The sequence below is a fragment of the Oncorhynchus mykiss genome, chromosome 23 (genome assembly GCF_057628025.1).
Source record: "Oncorhynchus mykiss isolate SJ-2025 chromosome 23, ASM5762802v1, whole genome shotgun sequence".
In the NCBI taxonomy this organism is placed as follows: Eukaryota; Metazoa; Chordata; class Actinopteri; order Salmoniformes; family Salmonidae; genus Oncorhynchus; species Oncorhynchus mykiss.
Window position 1 is genome coordinate 26,715,001 of NC_143044.1, and position 17,458 is coordinate 26,732,458.

The following is a 17,458-nucleotide window of genomic DNA, read 5'->3' on the forward strand; positions in this document are numbered from 1 at the left end:
TTTGACTGAGACTCACTCCAATACAACCCAACATTGCTGAGTTATGTGCATCCTTCAAGCACACCCTTCTCATTAACATGTGGTGAGTTATTCACAATGTTTGATGAACAAATAAGGTTTTATATTTAAGAAGGTTAAATAAAGAGCAAAATTATTGATTATTATTGTATTATTATTTGTGTCCTGGTCCAATAAGAACTCTTTGTGACTTCTGACGAGCCGGGTTGTGACAGAAACTCACACTCATTCTTATATTTAATAAATGTATCGTACAGTGTATGTGTGTGGCAGGCTTACAATGATGACAAAAACAACATTTGAGAGTGCGCTGACCCTGGTGCTAGAGGGGGTATGCAGCTGGAGGTTGAATGTTGAAGGGGTACGGGACTATAAAAAGTTTGGGAACCACCGATGTAGATGAAGCAGAGAAGACAGGTTAAAGAACAATTTTTAAGCTTTGACACAATTGAGACATTGATTGTGTGTGTGCCATGGGCAAGACAAAATATTTAAGTGCCTTTGAACGGGGTATGGTAGTAGGTGCCAAGCGTACCGGTTTGAGTGTGTCAAGAACTCCAACGCTGCTGGGTTTTTCATGCTCAACAGTTTCCTCTGTGCATCAAGAATGGTCCAACACCCAAAGTAAATCCAGCCAACTTGACACAACTGTGGGAAGCTTTGGAGTCAACTTGGGCCAGCATCCCTGCTTTCAACATCTTATAAAGTCTATGTCTGACGAATTGAGGGTGTTCTGAGGGCAAAAGTGGGTGCAACTCAATATTAGGTAGGTGTTCCTAATGTTTTGTACACTCAGTGTATGTTACAGTGGTAAACATACTATTATTGGCAACCACATCCTTACCCCCGCTGTCTCCCCTCTTGCTCTCTTTCTCTCTTCCCTAAACGTTTGTGTGTGGATCAATTAACTAATTTCGGTCTCTATAGGAAATGGCATAAGACAACTGCATAGACATTCTTAATAAAACCATGTGATTTAACACACCCATGTGCACACAAACACACACACACACACACACACACACACACACACACACACACACACACACACACACAGTTAGTTAAACTGAGACGAGAGGCCTAATTTTAGTAATTTTAGTAATTTGCTTTGCTTTTCCCTTGATTTTCCACTGTAGCCTATCAGACTACATTTGTGTGTTTCATGTTTGGGACATACTGTATGACTGGTTCTCTGCTTCTGCACACAAAATCACTGTTCATTAAACTTAGCTGTTACTGTAGCCATTTACCTTTTACACACAGACACACACACACGCACACAAACATGAACACAGACACAGATGCACGCACGCACACACACAATCCAAGCCCCAACACACACACACAGTAATGAGAAAAACACACATACGAACACACATGCCACGCCTCAACACCAAAATATACAACTTCTCAAATTAAAACATTTTCTCCAGAGTAATTGCAGTGAAAACATCACTCAAGATCCTGCGCTATATATTCCCTCTTCGGCAAATAACTTCTGACAGGCTGCTTCTAAACAAGTGCTTCAGTCTAGACTAGGGCATAAAACAGCACAGGCTGATCTATATATAGTGCATTCAGAAAGTATTCAGAACCCTTGACTTTTTCCACATTTTATTACGTTACACCTTATTCTAAAATGTATTAAATTGTTTTATTTCCCTCGTCAATCTACACACCATAATACCATATAATGACAAAGCAAAAACAGGTTACATAAGTATTCAGACTCAGAACTTTGTTGAAGCACCTTTGGCAACGATTACAGCCTTTGAGTCTTCTTGGGTATGACTCTACAAGCATGGCACACCTGTATTTGGGGAGTTTCACCCATTCTTCTCTGCAGATCCTCTCATGCTCTTTCAGGTAAGATGGGGAGCGTTGATGCACGGGTTCAAGTCCGGGCTCTGGCTGGGCCACTCAAGGACATCCGAAGCCACTCCTGCATTGTCTTGGCTGTGTGCTTAGGATCGTTGTCCCGTTGGAAGGTGAACCTTCGCCCCCAGTCTGAGGTCCTGAGCACGCTGGAGCAGGTTATCATCAAGGAGCTCTCTGTACTTTGCTCTGTTCATCTTTCCCTCGATCCTGACTAGTCTCCCAGTCCCTGCCGCTGAAAAACATCCCCACACCATGATGCTGCCACCACCATGCTTCACATGGTGATGGTGATGGTGCCAGGTTTCCTCCAGACATGACGCTTGGCATTCAGGCCAAAGAGTTCAATCTTGGTTTCATCAGATCTTTAGGTGCCTTTTGCCAAATTTCAATCGGGCTGTTATGTACCTTTTACTGAGGAGTAGCTTCCGTCTGGCCAATCAAGCATAAAGGCCTGATTTGTGAAGTGCTGCAGAGATGGTTGTCCTCTGGAAGGTTCTCCCATCTTCACAGAGGAACTCTGGAACTCTGTCACTGTGAACATCGGGTTCTTGGTCACTTCCCTGACCAAGTCCTTCTCTCCCGGTTGCTCTCCCGGTTGCTCTAGGAAGAGTCTTGGTGTTTCCAAACATCTTCCATTTAAGAATGATGGAAACAAATGTGTTCTTGGAGACATTCAATGCTGCATAAATGTTTTTGTCCAATTCCCCAGATCTGTGCCTTGACACAATCCTGTCTCGGAGCTCTACAGACAATTACTTCAACCTCATGGCTTGGTTTTTGCACTGACATACATTGTCAACTGTGGGACCTTATATAGAGAGGTGTGTGTCTTTCCAAATCATGTCCTATTAATTGAATTTACCACAGGTGGACTCCACTCAAGGTGTAGAAACATCTCAAGGATGATCAATGGCAACAAGATGCACCTGAGCTCAATTTCAAATATCATAGCAAAGGGTCTGAATAGTTATGTAAATAAGGTATTTATGTTTTTTTGTTTTAATGAATTAGCAAACCATTCTAAAAACCTGTTTTCATCATTTTGGGGTGTTGTTATTATAATGATCCATTTTAGAATAAGGCTGTAACGTAACAAAGTGTGGAAAAAGTGAAGGGGGCGGAATACTTTCCGAATGCACTGTATGAACAAGCTGATTCTCTGCTCTACAGTAGACTTCTTCTCTTCTTTAGTCCACTCTACTCTACTGTACTCTGGCTGTTGTATATAAGCAACTGCCTACACTAGCTGAAATTAATACATGCATTTTCAGTAATAATTCATTATATCGTAGCGATCTTAACCCAACACAGAGCTTTGTCGTGAAGAGGTTTGAATGTCTTGGTGTGAAATCCAAGGTGTTGGGCTGAAAGTCGGAAGGTCCAAGGTTCAAGTTCAGGTTGGAACTGCCCTCTGCCTTTGCCACAATATCAATCATTCTCCTCTCTCTCTCTATTTCTTCCCAGCATCTAAAGCCTGCCCTCCATGTGACAACGAACTGAAAGCTGACACCATTATGGAACATTACTGTGCCAGTGACTTTGGTAAGTACTACAAACACACGCACACACACACACACACACACACACACACACACACACACACACACACACACACATACACACACGTGCACAGTAGTGTGACGTGTGATGTGTGTAGTTGGGTCATTCCACCAATTCAATTTGATTTCGCCAAATTTTTACATTCTGTCTACATGTTAAACTTCATAAAAAACACGTTTTCCCATCTCAAAATAATTTAGTAAGTGCCTATTAAGTGCCAAATAAAGTAACAGGGTTGGCCGTAACAGGGTTGACAATTTCATCTTAATTCAGCCATAAATCCCCTTGTGACATGGGGAATGGAAGCTTGTTGTGTGCAAAACGTGTCAAATTGCCAAAAATAGTAGAACCAGCTTTTATATTATGATTTATTTCACTATTAGATGTTTCATGTTTCTTTTGAAAAAAATATATTAAAAAAGGAATAGTTTCATCATATTATAACAAGAGTTCAGTAACAGGGTTGACCTTAACTGAGCGACAGACGTAAATGATTCACTAATCACATGAAATAAATCATGATCTTCAGAACATTTAAAACATCTGATTTATTGAATTCTCCATGTTGTCTTTAATAAAGGGCAATTTGTTTAATATAACAGGCCTTGGAATTCTATATTGGTGCATAATCTTTTCATTTAAAAGGGACGCGAAAGTGGAACGACCCTGTTAACAGGAATGGCTAATGACAGTTTTATATGTGTTTTGATGTTATCACAATTATTCTACAATGTAGAAAACAGTAAAAAATAATGAAAAACCCTTGAATGAGTAGGTGTGTGCAAACCTTTGACTGGTACTGTACGTGTAATCAGATCCTCCCCAACGCTGATTACAAATAGGAAAGATACAATAATACAAATAGAAAATCTAGTCAGCAGGTTGTGTTCGAGTTCAGTTTAAGTGCATTTTGAAACAATTTAATGTAAATTGTTAAACAATTTAATCTACTCAATTTGATCCATTTCATATTTTAAATGGTACAATTCAGGCAATGTCCTGATAGTAACGTCCATACAACATAGAGGTCATGCATGGCTGCAGGAAGATGTTTTGGTTTGGGGGTACTGGTGACCAAAATACACTACCATTCAAAAGTTTGGTGTCACTTAGAAATGTCCTTGTTTCCCATGAAAAGATATATGAAATTAGTTGCAAAATGAATTGGAAATATAGTCAAGACATTGACAAGGTTATAAATAATGATTTTTAATTGAAGTAATAATTGTGTCTTTGCTTTCGTCAAAGAATCCTCCATTTGCAGCAATTACAGCCTTGCAGACCTTTTGACATTCTAGTTGTCAATTTGTTGAGGTAATCTGAAGAGATTTCACCCCATGCTTCCTAAAACACCTCCCACAAATTGGATTGGCTTGATGTTCTTACATTTATGGTACATAAGGTAAAGCTGCTCCCACAACAGCTCAATAGGGTTGAGATCCGATGACTGTCCTGGCCACTCCATTATAGACAGAATACCAGCTGACTGCTTCTTCCCTAAATAGATCTGGCATAGTTTGGAGCTGTGCTTTGGGTCATTGTCCCGTTGGAGGAGGAAATTGGCTCCAATTTAGCGCCGTCCACAGGGTATGTCATGGCGTTGAAAAATAGAGTGATAGCCTTCCTTCTTTAAGATCCCTTTTACCCTGTACAAATCTCCCACTTTACCACCACCAAAGCACCCCCAGACCATCACATTGCCTCCACCATGCTTGACAGATGGCGTCAAGCACTCCTCCAGCATCTTTTCAATTTTTCTGCGTATCACGAATGTTCTTCTTTGTGATTCGAACAACTCAAACTTAGATTTGTTTGTCCATAACACTTTTTTCCACTCTTTCTCTGTCCAGTGTCTGTGTTATCTTGCCCATCTTAATCTTTTTTTTTATAGGCCAGTCTGAGATATGGCTTTTTCATTGCAACTATGCCTAGAAGGCCAGCATCCTCTTCACTCTCTTCACTGTTGACATTGAGACTGGTGTTATGCGGTTACTATTTAATGAAGCTGCCAGTTGAGGACTTGTGAGGCGTCTGTTTCTCAAACTAGACACTCTAATGTACTTGTCCTCTTGTTCAGTTGTGCACCGGGGCCTCCCATTCCTCTTTCTATTCTGGTTAGGGCCAGTTTGCGCTGTACTGTGAAGGGAGTAGTACACAGCATTGTAGGAGATCTTCAGTTTCTTGACAATTTCTCGCATGGATTAGCCTTAATTTCACAGAACAATAAAAGACTGACGAGTTTCACACACGTTCTACACAAGTCTGTGTAGAACTATTCACTGAATGATTATGATAATCATGGACATTGCCCAAGCTGTCCAGATCTCTAGTGGCAATCAATCAGTGTTCAAAACAAGCAACTAAAGCAAAGATATTCTACGTCTTTCAGGTTTTTGTACATGAGATCACAGAGTACACTATTACCTCTTTTATGTATCACCCCAAAATGTAAGATATTACCCAAGTTCATATGATACCAGCCATACCTTTAATTAATGAGAAGGTACTTCTGGTTGAAGCATGGCGGAACAGTGTCATTAATAAAATGACACAAAAGAGTGAATGTGTCCCAAATAGAACCCTATTCCCTACATAGTGTATAAAGCCTTATAAACCCAAGTCAAAACCAGTGCACTGTACGCGCATTGCGCTAGCCATATTTCGCAGGTCACTACTTTTTAAAAAGGCAGAAATGCCTTCTGGAATGTAAACTTTCATGTGCCTTAATAACAGACTTGTATGCCATCTGTAAATGCAAATTAAAATGTTAAATTATGAGCCTACTGTAGTTGGTTTAGCCACAGAAAAAGACAGCAATCTTCTCGCTAGCCATGATTGGCTGAGATAATGAGTGGGCTGGACATGCCGAAAGATGAGTTCGGATTGGTCTGCCTTATAGCACGCTTCTGTGTATTAGAGCAGGTAAGTATGTGTAAGTAATCCTGTCTAAGCAGCTTTTTTTATATATCGCATCATATAACAGCATAAGTGTTGTTCACCACTTTCTGGAGGACCGAGTTTTGAAATCAGTGGAATTAGAGTATGATAGCTAAGTAGATGGAGAAAACACCTTTTCCGGATTACATCTTCAAACTAAGGGCAACCATGGCATCCATGACAAGGAGTAGCGTCTATGATGTATATGGGTAAGATAGTCTAGAAAGCTACGCAAGTAACCATTTCAATAGAATGTCACTACGACAACTGTTGATAGACGTAGCTGGTAAATTCAATATGGCTATCTACTCCGATTTCAGAGCACGGGTAAGATAGTCTAGCTAGCTACATTTTCAGATATTACACGTTTCTAATTTTGACAGAAGGTCGTTTTCATTTCAAGTTAGTGTACTGTTAGCTATCTAGCTAACGTTAGCTGTCTGGCTCGCTAGCTAATGTTACGTGTATGATCTTATTATTTGTATCTCAGAGCCATTTGCTTTGCTAGTTATAGCCTAATGTTAGCTAGCTAACATTGAACCTGGTTGGTTAGCTACCTGCAGATTTATGCAGGGTAGTAACTTCATGAGTTGGGATTATGGCTAATTGTTTACCTAGCTAGCTAGCTAGCTACATGTCTTAACAAAAAGACTCCACTACGCAGGTAACCATTTCAATAAAATGTCACTGCGACAACTGTTGATAGATGAAGCTGTTAAATTCGCTCTGGCTATCTACGCCAATTTCAGAGCACTCAGCCTCAGGCAGACCGACATTAGTTGTAAAAACACTGCCCCTCTGTGTCATTCAAACATACTTTTTATTATGTTTTATTTATACTTAAAAAAAAACATTTATCTTTAACAATCATTCTATAGCCCGCACAGCAACTGCACTCCCACTTGTCTCCTATTCCACATACCAACCCCCAGCTTCCCGCAGCCCATCCCATCTATCTCTGCTGGCCACCCACTTTGGGTTTCTACACAACACATATCTTTGACCTATGCTGTGATGCTTAATGTACAATTTCAATCTATCTAATCGAATATAATTTACAGATTGCATTTTAGAGATAAATACTTTTACTAAGAGTATTAGTATATTAGTAATTGACTGACCGGTCTCTCAAGTTCTCCAAACAGTACTATTTCTAGGGTCAATTTTAGTTCAATGCTATGCATTTTCAGCCATTCCTGAACCAGAGACCAGAAACAGGCTACCTGAGGGCAATACAAAAATAAATGGTCTATTGATTCTGTATCCTCACAACAAAATCTGCAGAGCTTCGATGATTTTATGCCCCAAATATTCCACATTTTGTTGGTGGCAAGAATTTTATGTAATAATTTTAGCTGAAAAGCATGAAGTCTTGAATCTTGTGTTGTCATATATTAACTCATACACCTTGTACCATGGAATTGGTAGATCAAAAATCTCTTCCCAACTATTTTGCAATCTGTATGGCACAGTTGTCAACATCCTGGTCCTCAAATGAAACTGGTATACTTTCCGGTTTATGCTATTTTTATTCCTCTGCCAGTTTTGATCCTTTATACTGGGCAGACAGACCAGTTCCCCACCTCCTCTCGCTGCCAGCTGCCTCCTCACTTTTTGGGGTAATGCTGTAATCAATTGGTTGTATTCTTGGATTGAGCAGACCTTCCCATATAATTCTGATAATTCCATGAAGGACATAACTCTACCATTCCAATTTACAATATAATTTAAGAACAAATAAATACAGGTATTGTATAAACCAGCACACAGGGGGATGAAGTTGAAATTGTAGCCAGCTCTGCAATGCTTGTTTGAAAAAGAGAGATACTTTGAAAAAAGTATAATTTTCAATTAATCGAAGATTAAACATGGCCATCTGTACAAAGGCAAAAAGGCCATTCTTAAACAATGGATGAGCTTTTCTTAGTAATCTACCTGAGAACCATTTAGGGTTTAGTGCTTTTATATTTAATAATCTCAACCAACCCAATTCATATTCATTATATAGACAGGCACATTGTATTTGGTCTGGTTTAGCGTCCCAGATAAAGCAAAATAAACTGAACTATGACTAAGGAGTTAATCAGGGCAATTTTTCCATAAATAGACAGCTATTTATCTCTCCATGGTTGCAGGATCTTGTCTATTTTTACAAGTTTTACAAGCTATTGAAATTCATTGTGGAGAGCGTATTTATATATTTTGTGATATGAATACCAAGTATGTCTATTTCACCATCAGCCCATTTTATAGGTAAACTGCAGGGTAATGTAAAAGTCGTATTTTTTAAAGAATACATTTGTAAAATTGTACACTTATCATTATGAGGTTTTATTCCAGAGAGTACAGAAACGTTATCTAGATCTTCAATGAGACATTGCAGATGGACATCTTTGTTTTTAAGCCCTGGATTTCTAATCCTCTAAGTTGTTATTGATTCCGATTTCAATAGCTAGCATTTCGATGGCCATAACGATATGGTGACAGCGGACCCCCTGTTTAACTGCTCTTGACAATTCAAAACTCTCTGAGAAGTAGTCGTGATTTACTATTTTACACCTGGGGTTGCTATACGTTATTTTTATCCATTTTATGAGAGAATTACCAAAATGTAGAAATATCCAGGCATTTATAAATAAATTCCAGTCTTACTTTATAAAATGCCTATTCAAAATCCGCTAAAAATACCAGGCCTGGCTTCTTAGATGTTTCATGATGTTCTATTATTTCTAGTAGTGTTGTATATTATCTCCAATATATTGTCCACGTAAAAAAACCTGTCTGATCAGGATGAACAATACCTGGTAAAACCCTTTAAATTCTGAATGCTATGCATTTCGCAAGGATTTTTGCATCACAACATTGAAGTGTAAGGGGCCTCCAGTTTTTTAGATAGACTGGGTCTTTATATTTGCCATCTGGGTCTTGTTTAAATAATAATCAGACCTTCCTGCTGAGTACCTGACAGACTACCATTTCTATAGGAGTAGTTAAAACAATCTAACAATGGAGCTTTTAGTATATCAAAAAAGGCTTGATATACCTCTACCGGTGTGCCATCAAGCCCTGGTGTTTTTCCAGACTGAAAGGATTTAATAGCCTCAAAAAGTTATTCCTCTGTAATTTGTCCTTCACACTGATCTTTCTGTACATATAATAATTTTCCGTTTTTTATATTATTTGGAAAGAATTCCTTTCCGTAATCTTCATTCAGTGGGAGAGGATGAGACGGAAAAGAGAACATCTGCCAAAAATGATTATCTTCCTCTTTTAAAATATAATTCGGAGAATCATAGATGACTCCGTCTTCAGTAACGAGTTTCTGCAAATTATTTTTGTTAGTGTTCCTGTGTTGGAGATTCAGGAAGAATGTTGTGCATTTTTCTCCATATTCCATCCAGTCTGCTATTTTTGGTAATAGATTACATGAGATCGTTCTTGAATAAGTTCCTCAAGTTCTTTTTGTTTTTCCTCTAACTTATTTTGTCTCTGTAACATCGTTTTTATTGCTATCTACCTGTACTATTAGTTCATGTATTTCCCTTGTTAGTCTTGTCTCTTTAGCCAGAAACTGCTTTTTCATTATTGATGAATATTGAAGTGAATGACCCCTGAAGGTACATTTTAAGGTATCCCAAACAATAAGGGGATTTGCTGAACCTATATTATACTGGAAAACTTCAGTTATAAATAATTTGTCTTAGTTAAAGATAAGTTGCCCTCAGTAAACTTTGATAAATTTCCAACATCCTCGTCCACGTGGAAAATCTATAAGAGTTATGTGAATGCCAATTAGATGATGATCCGATCACATTCTGTCCCCTATTATAACTTTTTTCACCTTTGATGGAAGAGAGAAAGAAACAAGAAAGTAGTCAAGGCGACTAGCTTGATTAACCAGTTGGATTTCGGGGGCGCTATTTTAATTTTTGGATGAAAAATGTTCCCGTTTTAAACAAGATATTTTGTCACGAAAAGATGCTCGACTATGCATATAATTGACAGCTTTGGAAAGAAGACACTCTGACGTTTCCAAAACTGCAAAGATATTGTCTGTGAGTGCCACAGAACTGATGTTACAGGCGAAACCCAGATAAAAATCCAACCAGGAACTACCGCATTTTTTGAAACCGCCTCATGCCAATGACTCCTTATATGGCTGTGAATGAGCTACGAATGAGCTTACGTTTTCCACGTTTTCCCCAAGGTGTCTACAGCATTGTGACGTCTTTTTAGGCATTTCCCTTGAAGAATGGCTGTAAGGGACCATATATGGCATGTGGTGTCTCCCGCAGAAAACCTTGCGTAAAATACTGAGGTAGCCATTTTTCCAATCGCTTCTTATGAGAAACCAACTGCCTCGACGGATGTATATTATCAAATATATTTGTTAAAAACACCTTGAGGATGGATCCTAAAGAACGTTTGCTGTGTTTCTGTCGAAATTATGGAGCAAATTTTGAAAAAAGTTTGGTGTTATAGTTCTAGCATTTTAGGGTCGATTTCTCAGCCAAGAATGATGAACAAACGGGAGCTATTTCGCCTTCAAAAATAATATTTTTGGAAAAAAGGAACATTTGCTATCTAACTGGGAGTCTCCTGAGTGAAAGCATCTGAAGTTCTTCAAAGGTAAATGATTTAATTTGGTTGCTTTTCTTATTTTCGTGAAAATGTTGCCTGCTGCCAGCAGAGCCTAGCATAGTATTATGCCACGATAAACTTACACAAATGCTTGTCTAGCGTTGGCTGTAAAGCATATTTTGAAAATCTGAGATGACAGTGTTGTTAACAAAAGGCTAAGCTTGTTTTTGAATAGATTTATTTCACTTCATTTGCGATTTTTATGAATAGGAAAAGTTTATAGGGGTATTTATGTCCATTGTGTTATGCTAATGCATTTGAGGCTATGATTACGCTCCCGGATACGGGTTTGCTCATCGCAAAAGGTTAAGTCCCCTCCATGTACGTATATCTCACTAGGTCTGGGTTTTTTAGTCTCCAAATATCCACTATTTCTAAGGTGTCCATTATTTGTGATTTCCTTAAGGGCACAGTGATGATAGATTGTAGAGTGATTACCTTTACGGTCTATTGAGGAACTTAAAACTGTGTTATAATGATTTGATCATTTGTTGCCTGTAAGTTCAGTAAATTGGAAAAATAGTTTTAGACGAAGTATAGATCATCCTGATTTGGACCATATAGATTAATGAGCCAGATCTATTTTGATATTTGAGTTTCCTGTGAACAGTATATGTTATATTACTTTTCTTTAAGCCATGTAAAGACTGATCTTCTTTTTTATAATATGCCGAACCATTACAATTATAAATGGCTATACTTATTTCACCCCTTACTGTCATGTCCTGACCTTAGAGATCCTTTATTCTCTATTTTGGGTTAGGTCGGGGTGTGACTAGGGTGGGCATTCCAGTTTCTTTATTTCTAGGTTGGCCTGGTATGGTTCCCAATCAAAGGCAGCTGTCTATCGTTGTCTCTGATTGGGGATCATACTTATGCAGCCTTTTCCCACCTGTTGGTTGTGGGATCTTGTTTTGTGTATAGTTGCTGGTTAGCACTACATAGGTTCACGTTCGTTTCTTTCTTCGTTCTTGTTTTTTGCCGGTTCACGTTATTTAAAGATGATGAACCCAAACGAGGCTGCATTTTGGTCCGATTCTTCAAATCAAATCAATCAAATCAAATTGTATTTGTCACATACACATGGTTAGCAGATGTTAATGCGAGTGTAGCGAAATTCTTGTGCTTCTAGTTCCGACAATGCAGTAATAACCAACAAGTAATCTAACTAACAATTCCAAAACTACTGTCTTATACACAGTGTAAGGGGATAAATAATATGTACATAAGGATATATGAATGAGTGATGGTACAGAGCAGCATAGGCAGGATACAGTAGATGGTATTGAGTACAGTATATACATGAGGTGAGTATGTAAACAAAGTGGCATAGTTAAAGTGGCTAGTGATACATGTATTACATAAGGATGCAGTCGATGATATAGAGTACAGTATATACGTATGCATATGAGATGAATAATGTAGGGTAAGTAACATTATATAAGGTAGCATTGTTTAAAGTGGCTAGTGATATATTTACATCATTTCCCATCAATTCCCATTATTAAAGTGGCTGGAGTTGAGTCAGTGTCAGTGTCAGTGTGTTGGCAGCAGCCACTCAATGTTATTGGTGGCTGTTTAACAGTCTGATGGCCTTGAGATAGAAGCTGTTTTTCAGTCTCTCGGTCCCAGCTTTGATGCACTGTACTGTACTGACCTCGCCTTCTGGATGATAGCGGGGTGAACAGGCAGTGGCTCGGGTGGTTGATGTCCTTGATGATCTTTATGGCCTTCCTGTGACATCGGGTGGTGTAGGTGTCCTGGAGGGCAGGTAGTTTGCCCCCGGTGATGCGTTGTGCAGACCTCACTACCCTCTGGAGAGCCTTACGGTTGTGGGTGGAGCAGTTGCCATACCAGGCGGTGATACAGCCCGCCAAGATGCTCTCGATTGTGCATCTGTAGAAGTTTGTGAGTGCTTTTGGTGACAAACCGAATTTCTTCAGCCTCCTGAGGTTGAAGAGGCGCTGCTGCGCCTTCTTCACGATGCTGTCTGTGTGAGTGGACCAATTCAGTTTGTCTGTGATGTGTATGCCGAGGAACTTAAAACTTGCTACCCTCTCCACTACTGTTCCATCGATGTGGATAGGGGGGTGTTCCCTCTGCTGTTTCCTGAAGTCCACAAACATCTCCTTAGTTTTGTTGACGTTGAGTGTGAGGTTATTTTCCTGACACCACACTCCGAGGGCCCTCACCTCCTCCCTGTAGGCCGTCTCGTCGTTGTTGGTAATCAAGCCTACCACTGTTGTGTCGTCCGCAAACTTGATGATTGAGTTGGAGGCGTGCGTGGCCACGCAGTCGTGGGTGAACAGGGAGTACAGGAGAGGGCTCAGAACGCACCCTTGTGGGGCCCCAGTGTTGAGGATCAGCGGGGTGGAGATGTTGTTGCCTACCCTCACCACCTGGGGGCGGCCCGTCAGGAAGTCCAGTACCCAGTTGCACAGGGCGGGGTCGAGACCCAGGGTCTCGAGCTTGATGACGAGCTTGGAGGGTACTATGGTGTTGAATGCCGAGCTGTAGTCGATGAACAGCATTCTCACATAGGTATTCCTCTTGTCCAGATGGGTTAGGGCAGTGTGCATTGTGGTTGAGATTGCATCGTCTGTGGACCTATTTGGGCGGTAAGCAAATTGGAGTGGGTCTAGGGTGTCGGGTAGGGTGGAGGTGATATGGTCCTTGACTAGTCTCTCAAAGCACTTCATGATGACGGAAGTGAGTGCTACGGGGCGGTAGTCGTTTAGCTCAGTTACCTTAGCTTTCTTGGGAACAGGAACAATGGTGGCCCTCTTGAAGCATGTGGGAACAGCAGACTGGTATAGGGATTGATTGAATATGTCCGTAAACACACCGGCCAGCTGGTCTGCGCATGCTCTGAGGGCGCGGCTGGGGATGCCGTCTGGGCCTGCAGCCTTGCGAGGGTTAACACGTTTAAATGTTTTCCTCACATCGGCTGCAGTGAAGGAGAGTCCGCATGTTTTGGTTGCAGGCCGTGTCAGTGGCACTGTATTGTCCTCAAAGCGGGCAAAAAAGTTATTTAGTCTGCCTGGGAGCAGGACATCCTGGTCCGTGACTGGGCTGGATTTCTTCTTGTAGTCCGTGATTGACTGTAGACCCTGCCACATGCCTCTTGTGTCTGAGCCGTTGAATTGAGATTCTACTTTGTCTCTGTACTGACGCTTAGCTTGTTTGATAGCCTTGCGGAGGGAATAGCTGCACTGTTTGTATTTGGTCATGTTACCAGTCACCTTGCCCTGATTATAAGCAGTTGTTCGCGCTTTCAGTTTCACGCGAATGCTGCCATCAATCCACGGTTTCTGGTTAGGGAATGTTTTAATCGTTGCTATGGGAACGACATCTTCAACGCACGTTCTAATGAACTCGCACACCGAATCAGCGTATTCGTCAATATTGTTATCTGACGCAATACGAAACATGTCCCAGTCCACGTGATGGAAGCAGTCTTGGAGTGTGGAGTCAGCTTGGTCGGACCAGCGTTGGACAGACCTCAGCGTGGGAGCCTCTTGTTTTAGTTTCTGTCTGTAGGCAGGGATCAACAAAATGGAGTCGTGGTCAGCTTTTCCAAAAGGAGGGCGGGGCAGGGCCTTATATGCGTCGCGGAAGTTAGAGTAACAATGATCCAAGGTTTTTCCACCCCTGGTTGCGCAATCGATATGCTGATAAAATTTAGGGAGTCTTGTTTTCAGATTAGCTTTGTTAAAATCCCCAGCTACAATGAATGCAGCCTCCGGATAAATGGATTCCAGTTTGCAAAGAGTCAAATAAAGTTTGTTCAGAGCCATCGATGTGTCTGCTTGGGGGGGGATATATACGGCTGTGATTATAATCGAAGAGAATTCTCTTGGTAGATAATGCGGTCTACATTTGATTGTGAGGAATTCTAAATCAGGTGAACAGAAGGATTTGAGTACCTGTATGTTTCTTTCATCACACCATGTCTCGTTAGCCATAAGGCATACGCCCCCGCCCCTCTTCTTACCAGAAAGATGTTTGTTTCTGTCGGCGCGATGCGTGGAGAAACCCGCTGGCTGCACCGCCTCCGATAGCGTCTCTCCAGTGAGCCATGTTTCCGTGAAGCAAAGAACGTTACAGTCTCTGATGTCCCTCTGGAATGCTACCCTTGCTCGGATTGCATCAACCTTGTTGTCAAGAGACTGGACATTGGCGAGAAGAATGCTAGGGAGTGGTGCACGATGTGCCCGTCTCCGGATTCTGACCAGAAGACCGCCTCGTTTCCCTCTTTTTCAGAGTCGTTTTTTTGGGTCGCTGCATGGGATCCATTCCGTTGTCCTGGGTGAAAGGCAGAACACAGGATCCGCGTTGCGAAAAACATATTCTTGGTCATACTGATGGTGAGTTGACGCTGATCTTATATTCAGTAGTTCTTCTCGACTGTATGTAATGAAACCTAAGATGACCTGGTGTACTAACGTAAGAAATAACACGTAAAAAAACAAAACACTGCATAGTTTCCTAGGAACGCGAAGCGAGGCGGCCATCCCTGCCGGCGCCGGAAGTAATATGTAATTCTTACAACAACGATCGTGATACTTACCATAACTAGATACTTTTCTCAGTCTAAATTGACCATAATTAATGCTTGTAAAGTTACCTCCATCAGAGGTATTATGACAGTCAAAACTAGAGCTTTCAAATGTCTGATATTTAGAATTCAAGAAATGGGTTCTAGCAATATTTGTTTTATTCCCTTGCCTGTTTGCCTGTGAGCCAATCCCACAGATGTTAGAAAATTGAGACAAGATACTATGTGTGTAGTAAATCTGAGTAGGTTGATGTGTATGATATTGGATGTGATTTAGTGACAGTGTCTACGATGTCTGTATAAGTGTAAGATTATAATGTGTGATTTTCAAATAAACAATAACTTCGCCAATTTGCATCGTTGAGTGTCTATTTGTGTAACATGTAGTGCGTATAGTTTTAATATTCATGATGATAATTGTAATCCATACGTTTCACCTTCATAGTTGCATCATAATTACCTTTAGTATCATTGAAAAACACACACTCTAGAGACAGCTTCACTATAGAACAAATGTATTCCGTACAATATGTTATTATTCCCTAATAACCCTATTCTGATATCTTCCCCTTGCTTGTTGTAAACATACAGTATATAAACTTGTAGACAAATACATAAAAAAAGAGACAAACAATAAACACATTAAAATATAAAACCGTTCTCGACAATAGAGAGAGAGGGAGAGAAGAGAAGAGAAAAGAGAGAGAGTGAGAGAAGACAGTGAGATCATGTGTGTATGTGTACTGTATGTATAAGTCAGCATGTGTAAGCGAGCATGCAATTGAGTACGTGTGTGTTCATATCCACTTCACGATGTTCAGATATTTTCACAGTTCCCATACTTTATTTTTTTCATAACCTGAAGTCCCTGTAGAATTTAGTACAGCCATGGTGTTATGGAGCTGTCTCAGAATAGCTGTCCATCTATAAAGAGTTTGTCCACAATGATAAAGGCACGCTTACCCCTCTCCCATTGTTGCCTTTGTACCGGATACAGTCTCTTATGACGTTTGTTTATCTCCCTTGGAAATTGGTCATTGAGACTAAACATTTGGTCCCTTTATGTTCCCTTCCCCTGCTTTTGATCAGTTCCTTTTGTTGGTAGTGCTCAAATGCGATGATCGGACGGGGATCCTTGGTCTTGTCGCTCTGAGCTCCAAGTCTGTGTAGTCGGTGGAAAGCCACCTTGTTTACAGTCTCTAGAGGAAGTTTCAAGACGGATTGCATGAATTCTCTGATCGCGAACTCTGGATTATTGGATGCGTCCTCAGGAATCCCAGAAAAAAAATTATTTTCACGCATGCTACGACTTTGTATGTCTAGTAGTGACTCCTTCGTCACCCTGTTTTCCCTGAGTAGACAATCCCTGTTGAAATCGTGGATTTTTACCTTGGCTGTGAATGCCTTGTTTTCTCCATGGAGCGTGAGAATTTCACTCTGGCTGAACTCCAAACTCCCCCTCAGCTCTGCTACCTCCTCACACAACCTTTTCAGTGTTGCATGGATTCCAGCCAGAGCACTAGCCTCTACTTCAACGGTAAGTAAATCGTACATGTCTGTAGACACTGTTTTTCTTTTTTATGTCAGGTTGAAGTTCTTTTGTGAGGTTGTCTTTCCATGATGGAGTATGTTGTTTTTCCATAGCGTGAAGCTGTTGGTACTCATCGATTACCCTCAGGATCTCCTTAGTATCCCGGTTGGTTCTTTACTGCAATCAGTTGTTCTACGAAAAGATAACCATGAGTCTTTCCCATGACAATGACAGGTGTCCATAGTACAGCCAGCTAGCACTCGCAGAATCCACGCAAAAAAGAAAATGGAACAGAAATGTGCAGTCCCAGCTGTAAAGGCTATCCACGTTGTGAA

At 40.6% G+C, this 17,458-nt stretch overlaps 1 protein-coding gene and 1 long non-coding RNA gene across 2 annotated transcripts in view; one reads left to right on the forward strand and one right to left on the reverse strand.

Moving 5' to 3' along the window:
• The window catches only part of sfrp5 (secreted frizzled-related protein 5), a 43,646-nt gene that overhangs the window by 12,950 nt on the left and 13,238 nt on the right, over positions 1 to 17,458 (forward strand). The window contains exon 2 of the mRNA XM_021580873.3: positions 3,361 to 3,438. Coding sequence (XP_021436548.1) covers positions 3,361 to 3,438 — 78 coding nt within the window. The remainder of the gene's footprint in view (positions 1 to 3,360; positions 3,439 to 17,458) is intronic.
• The window catches only part of LOC149972554 (uncharacterized), a 365,695-nt gene continuing 350,319 nt past the window's right edge, over positions 2,083 to 17,458 (reverse strand). Inside the window, exon 3 of the long non-coding RNA XR_016491037.1 lies at positions 2,083 to 2,122. This is a non-coding gene — a long non-coding RNA (uncharacterized LOC149972554). The remainder of the gene's footprint in view (positions 2,123 to 17,458) is intronic.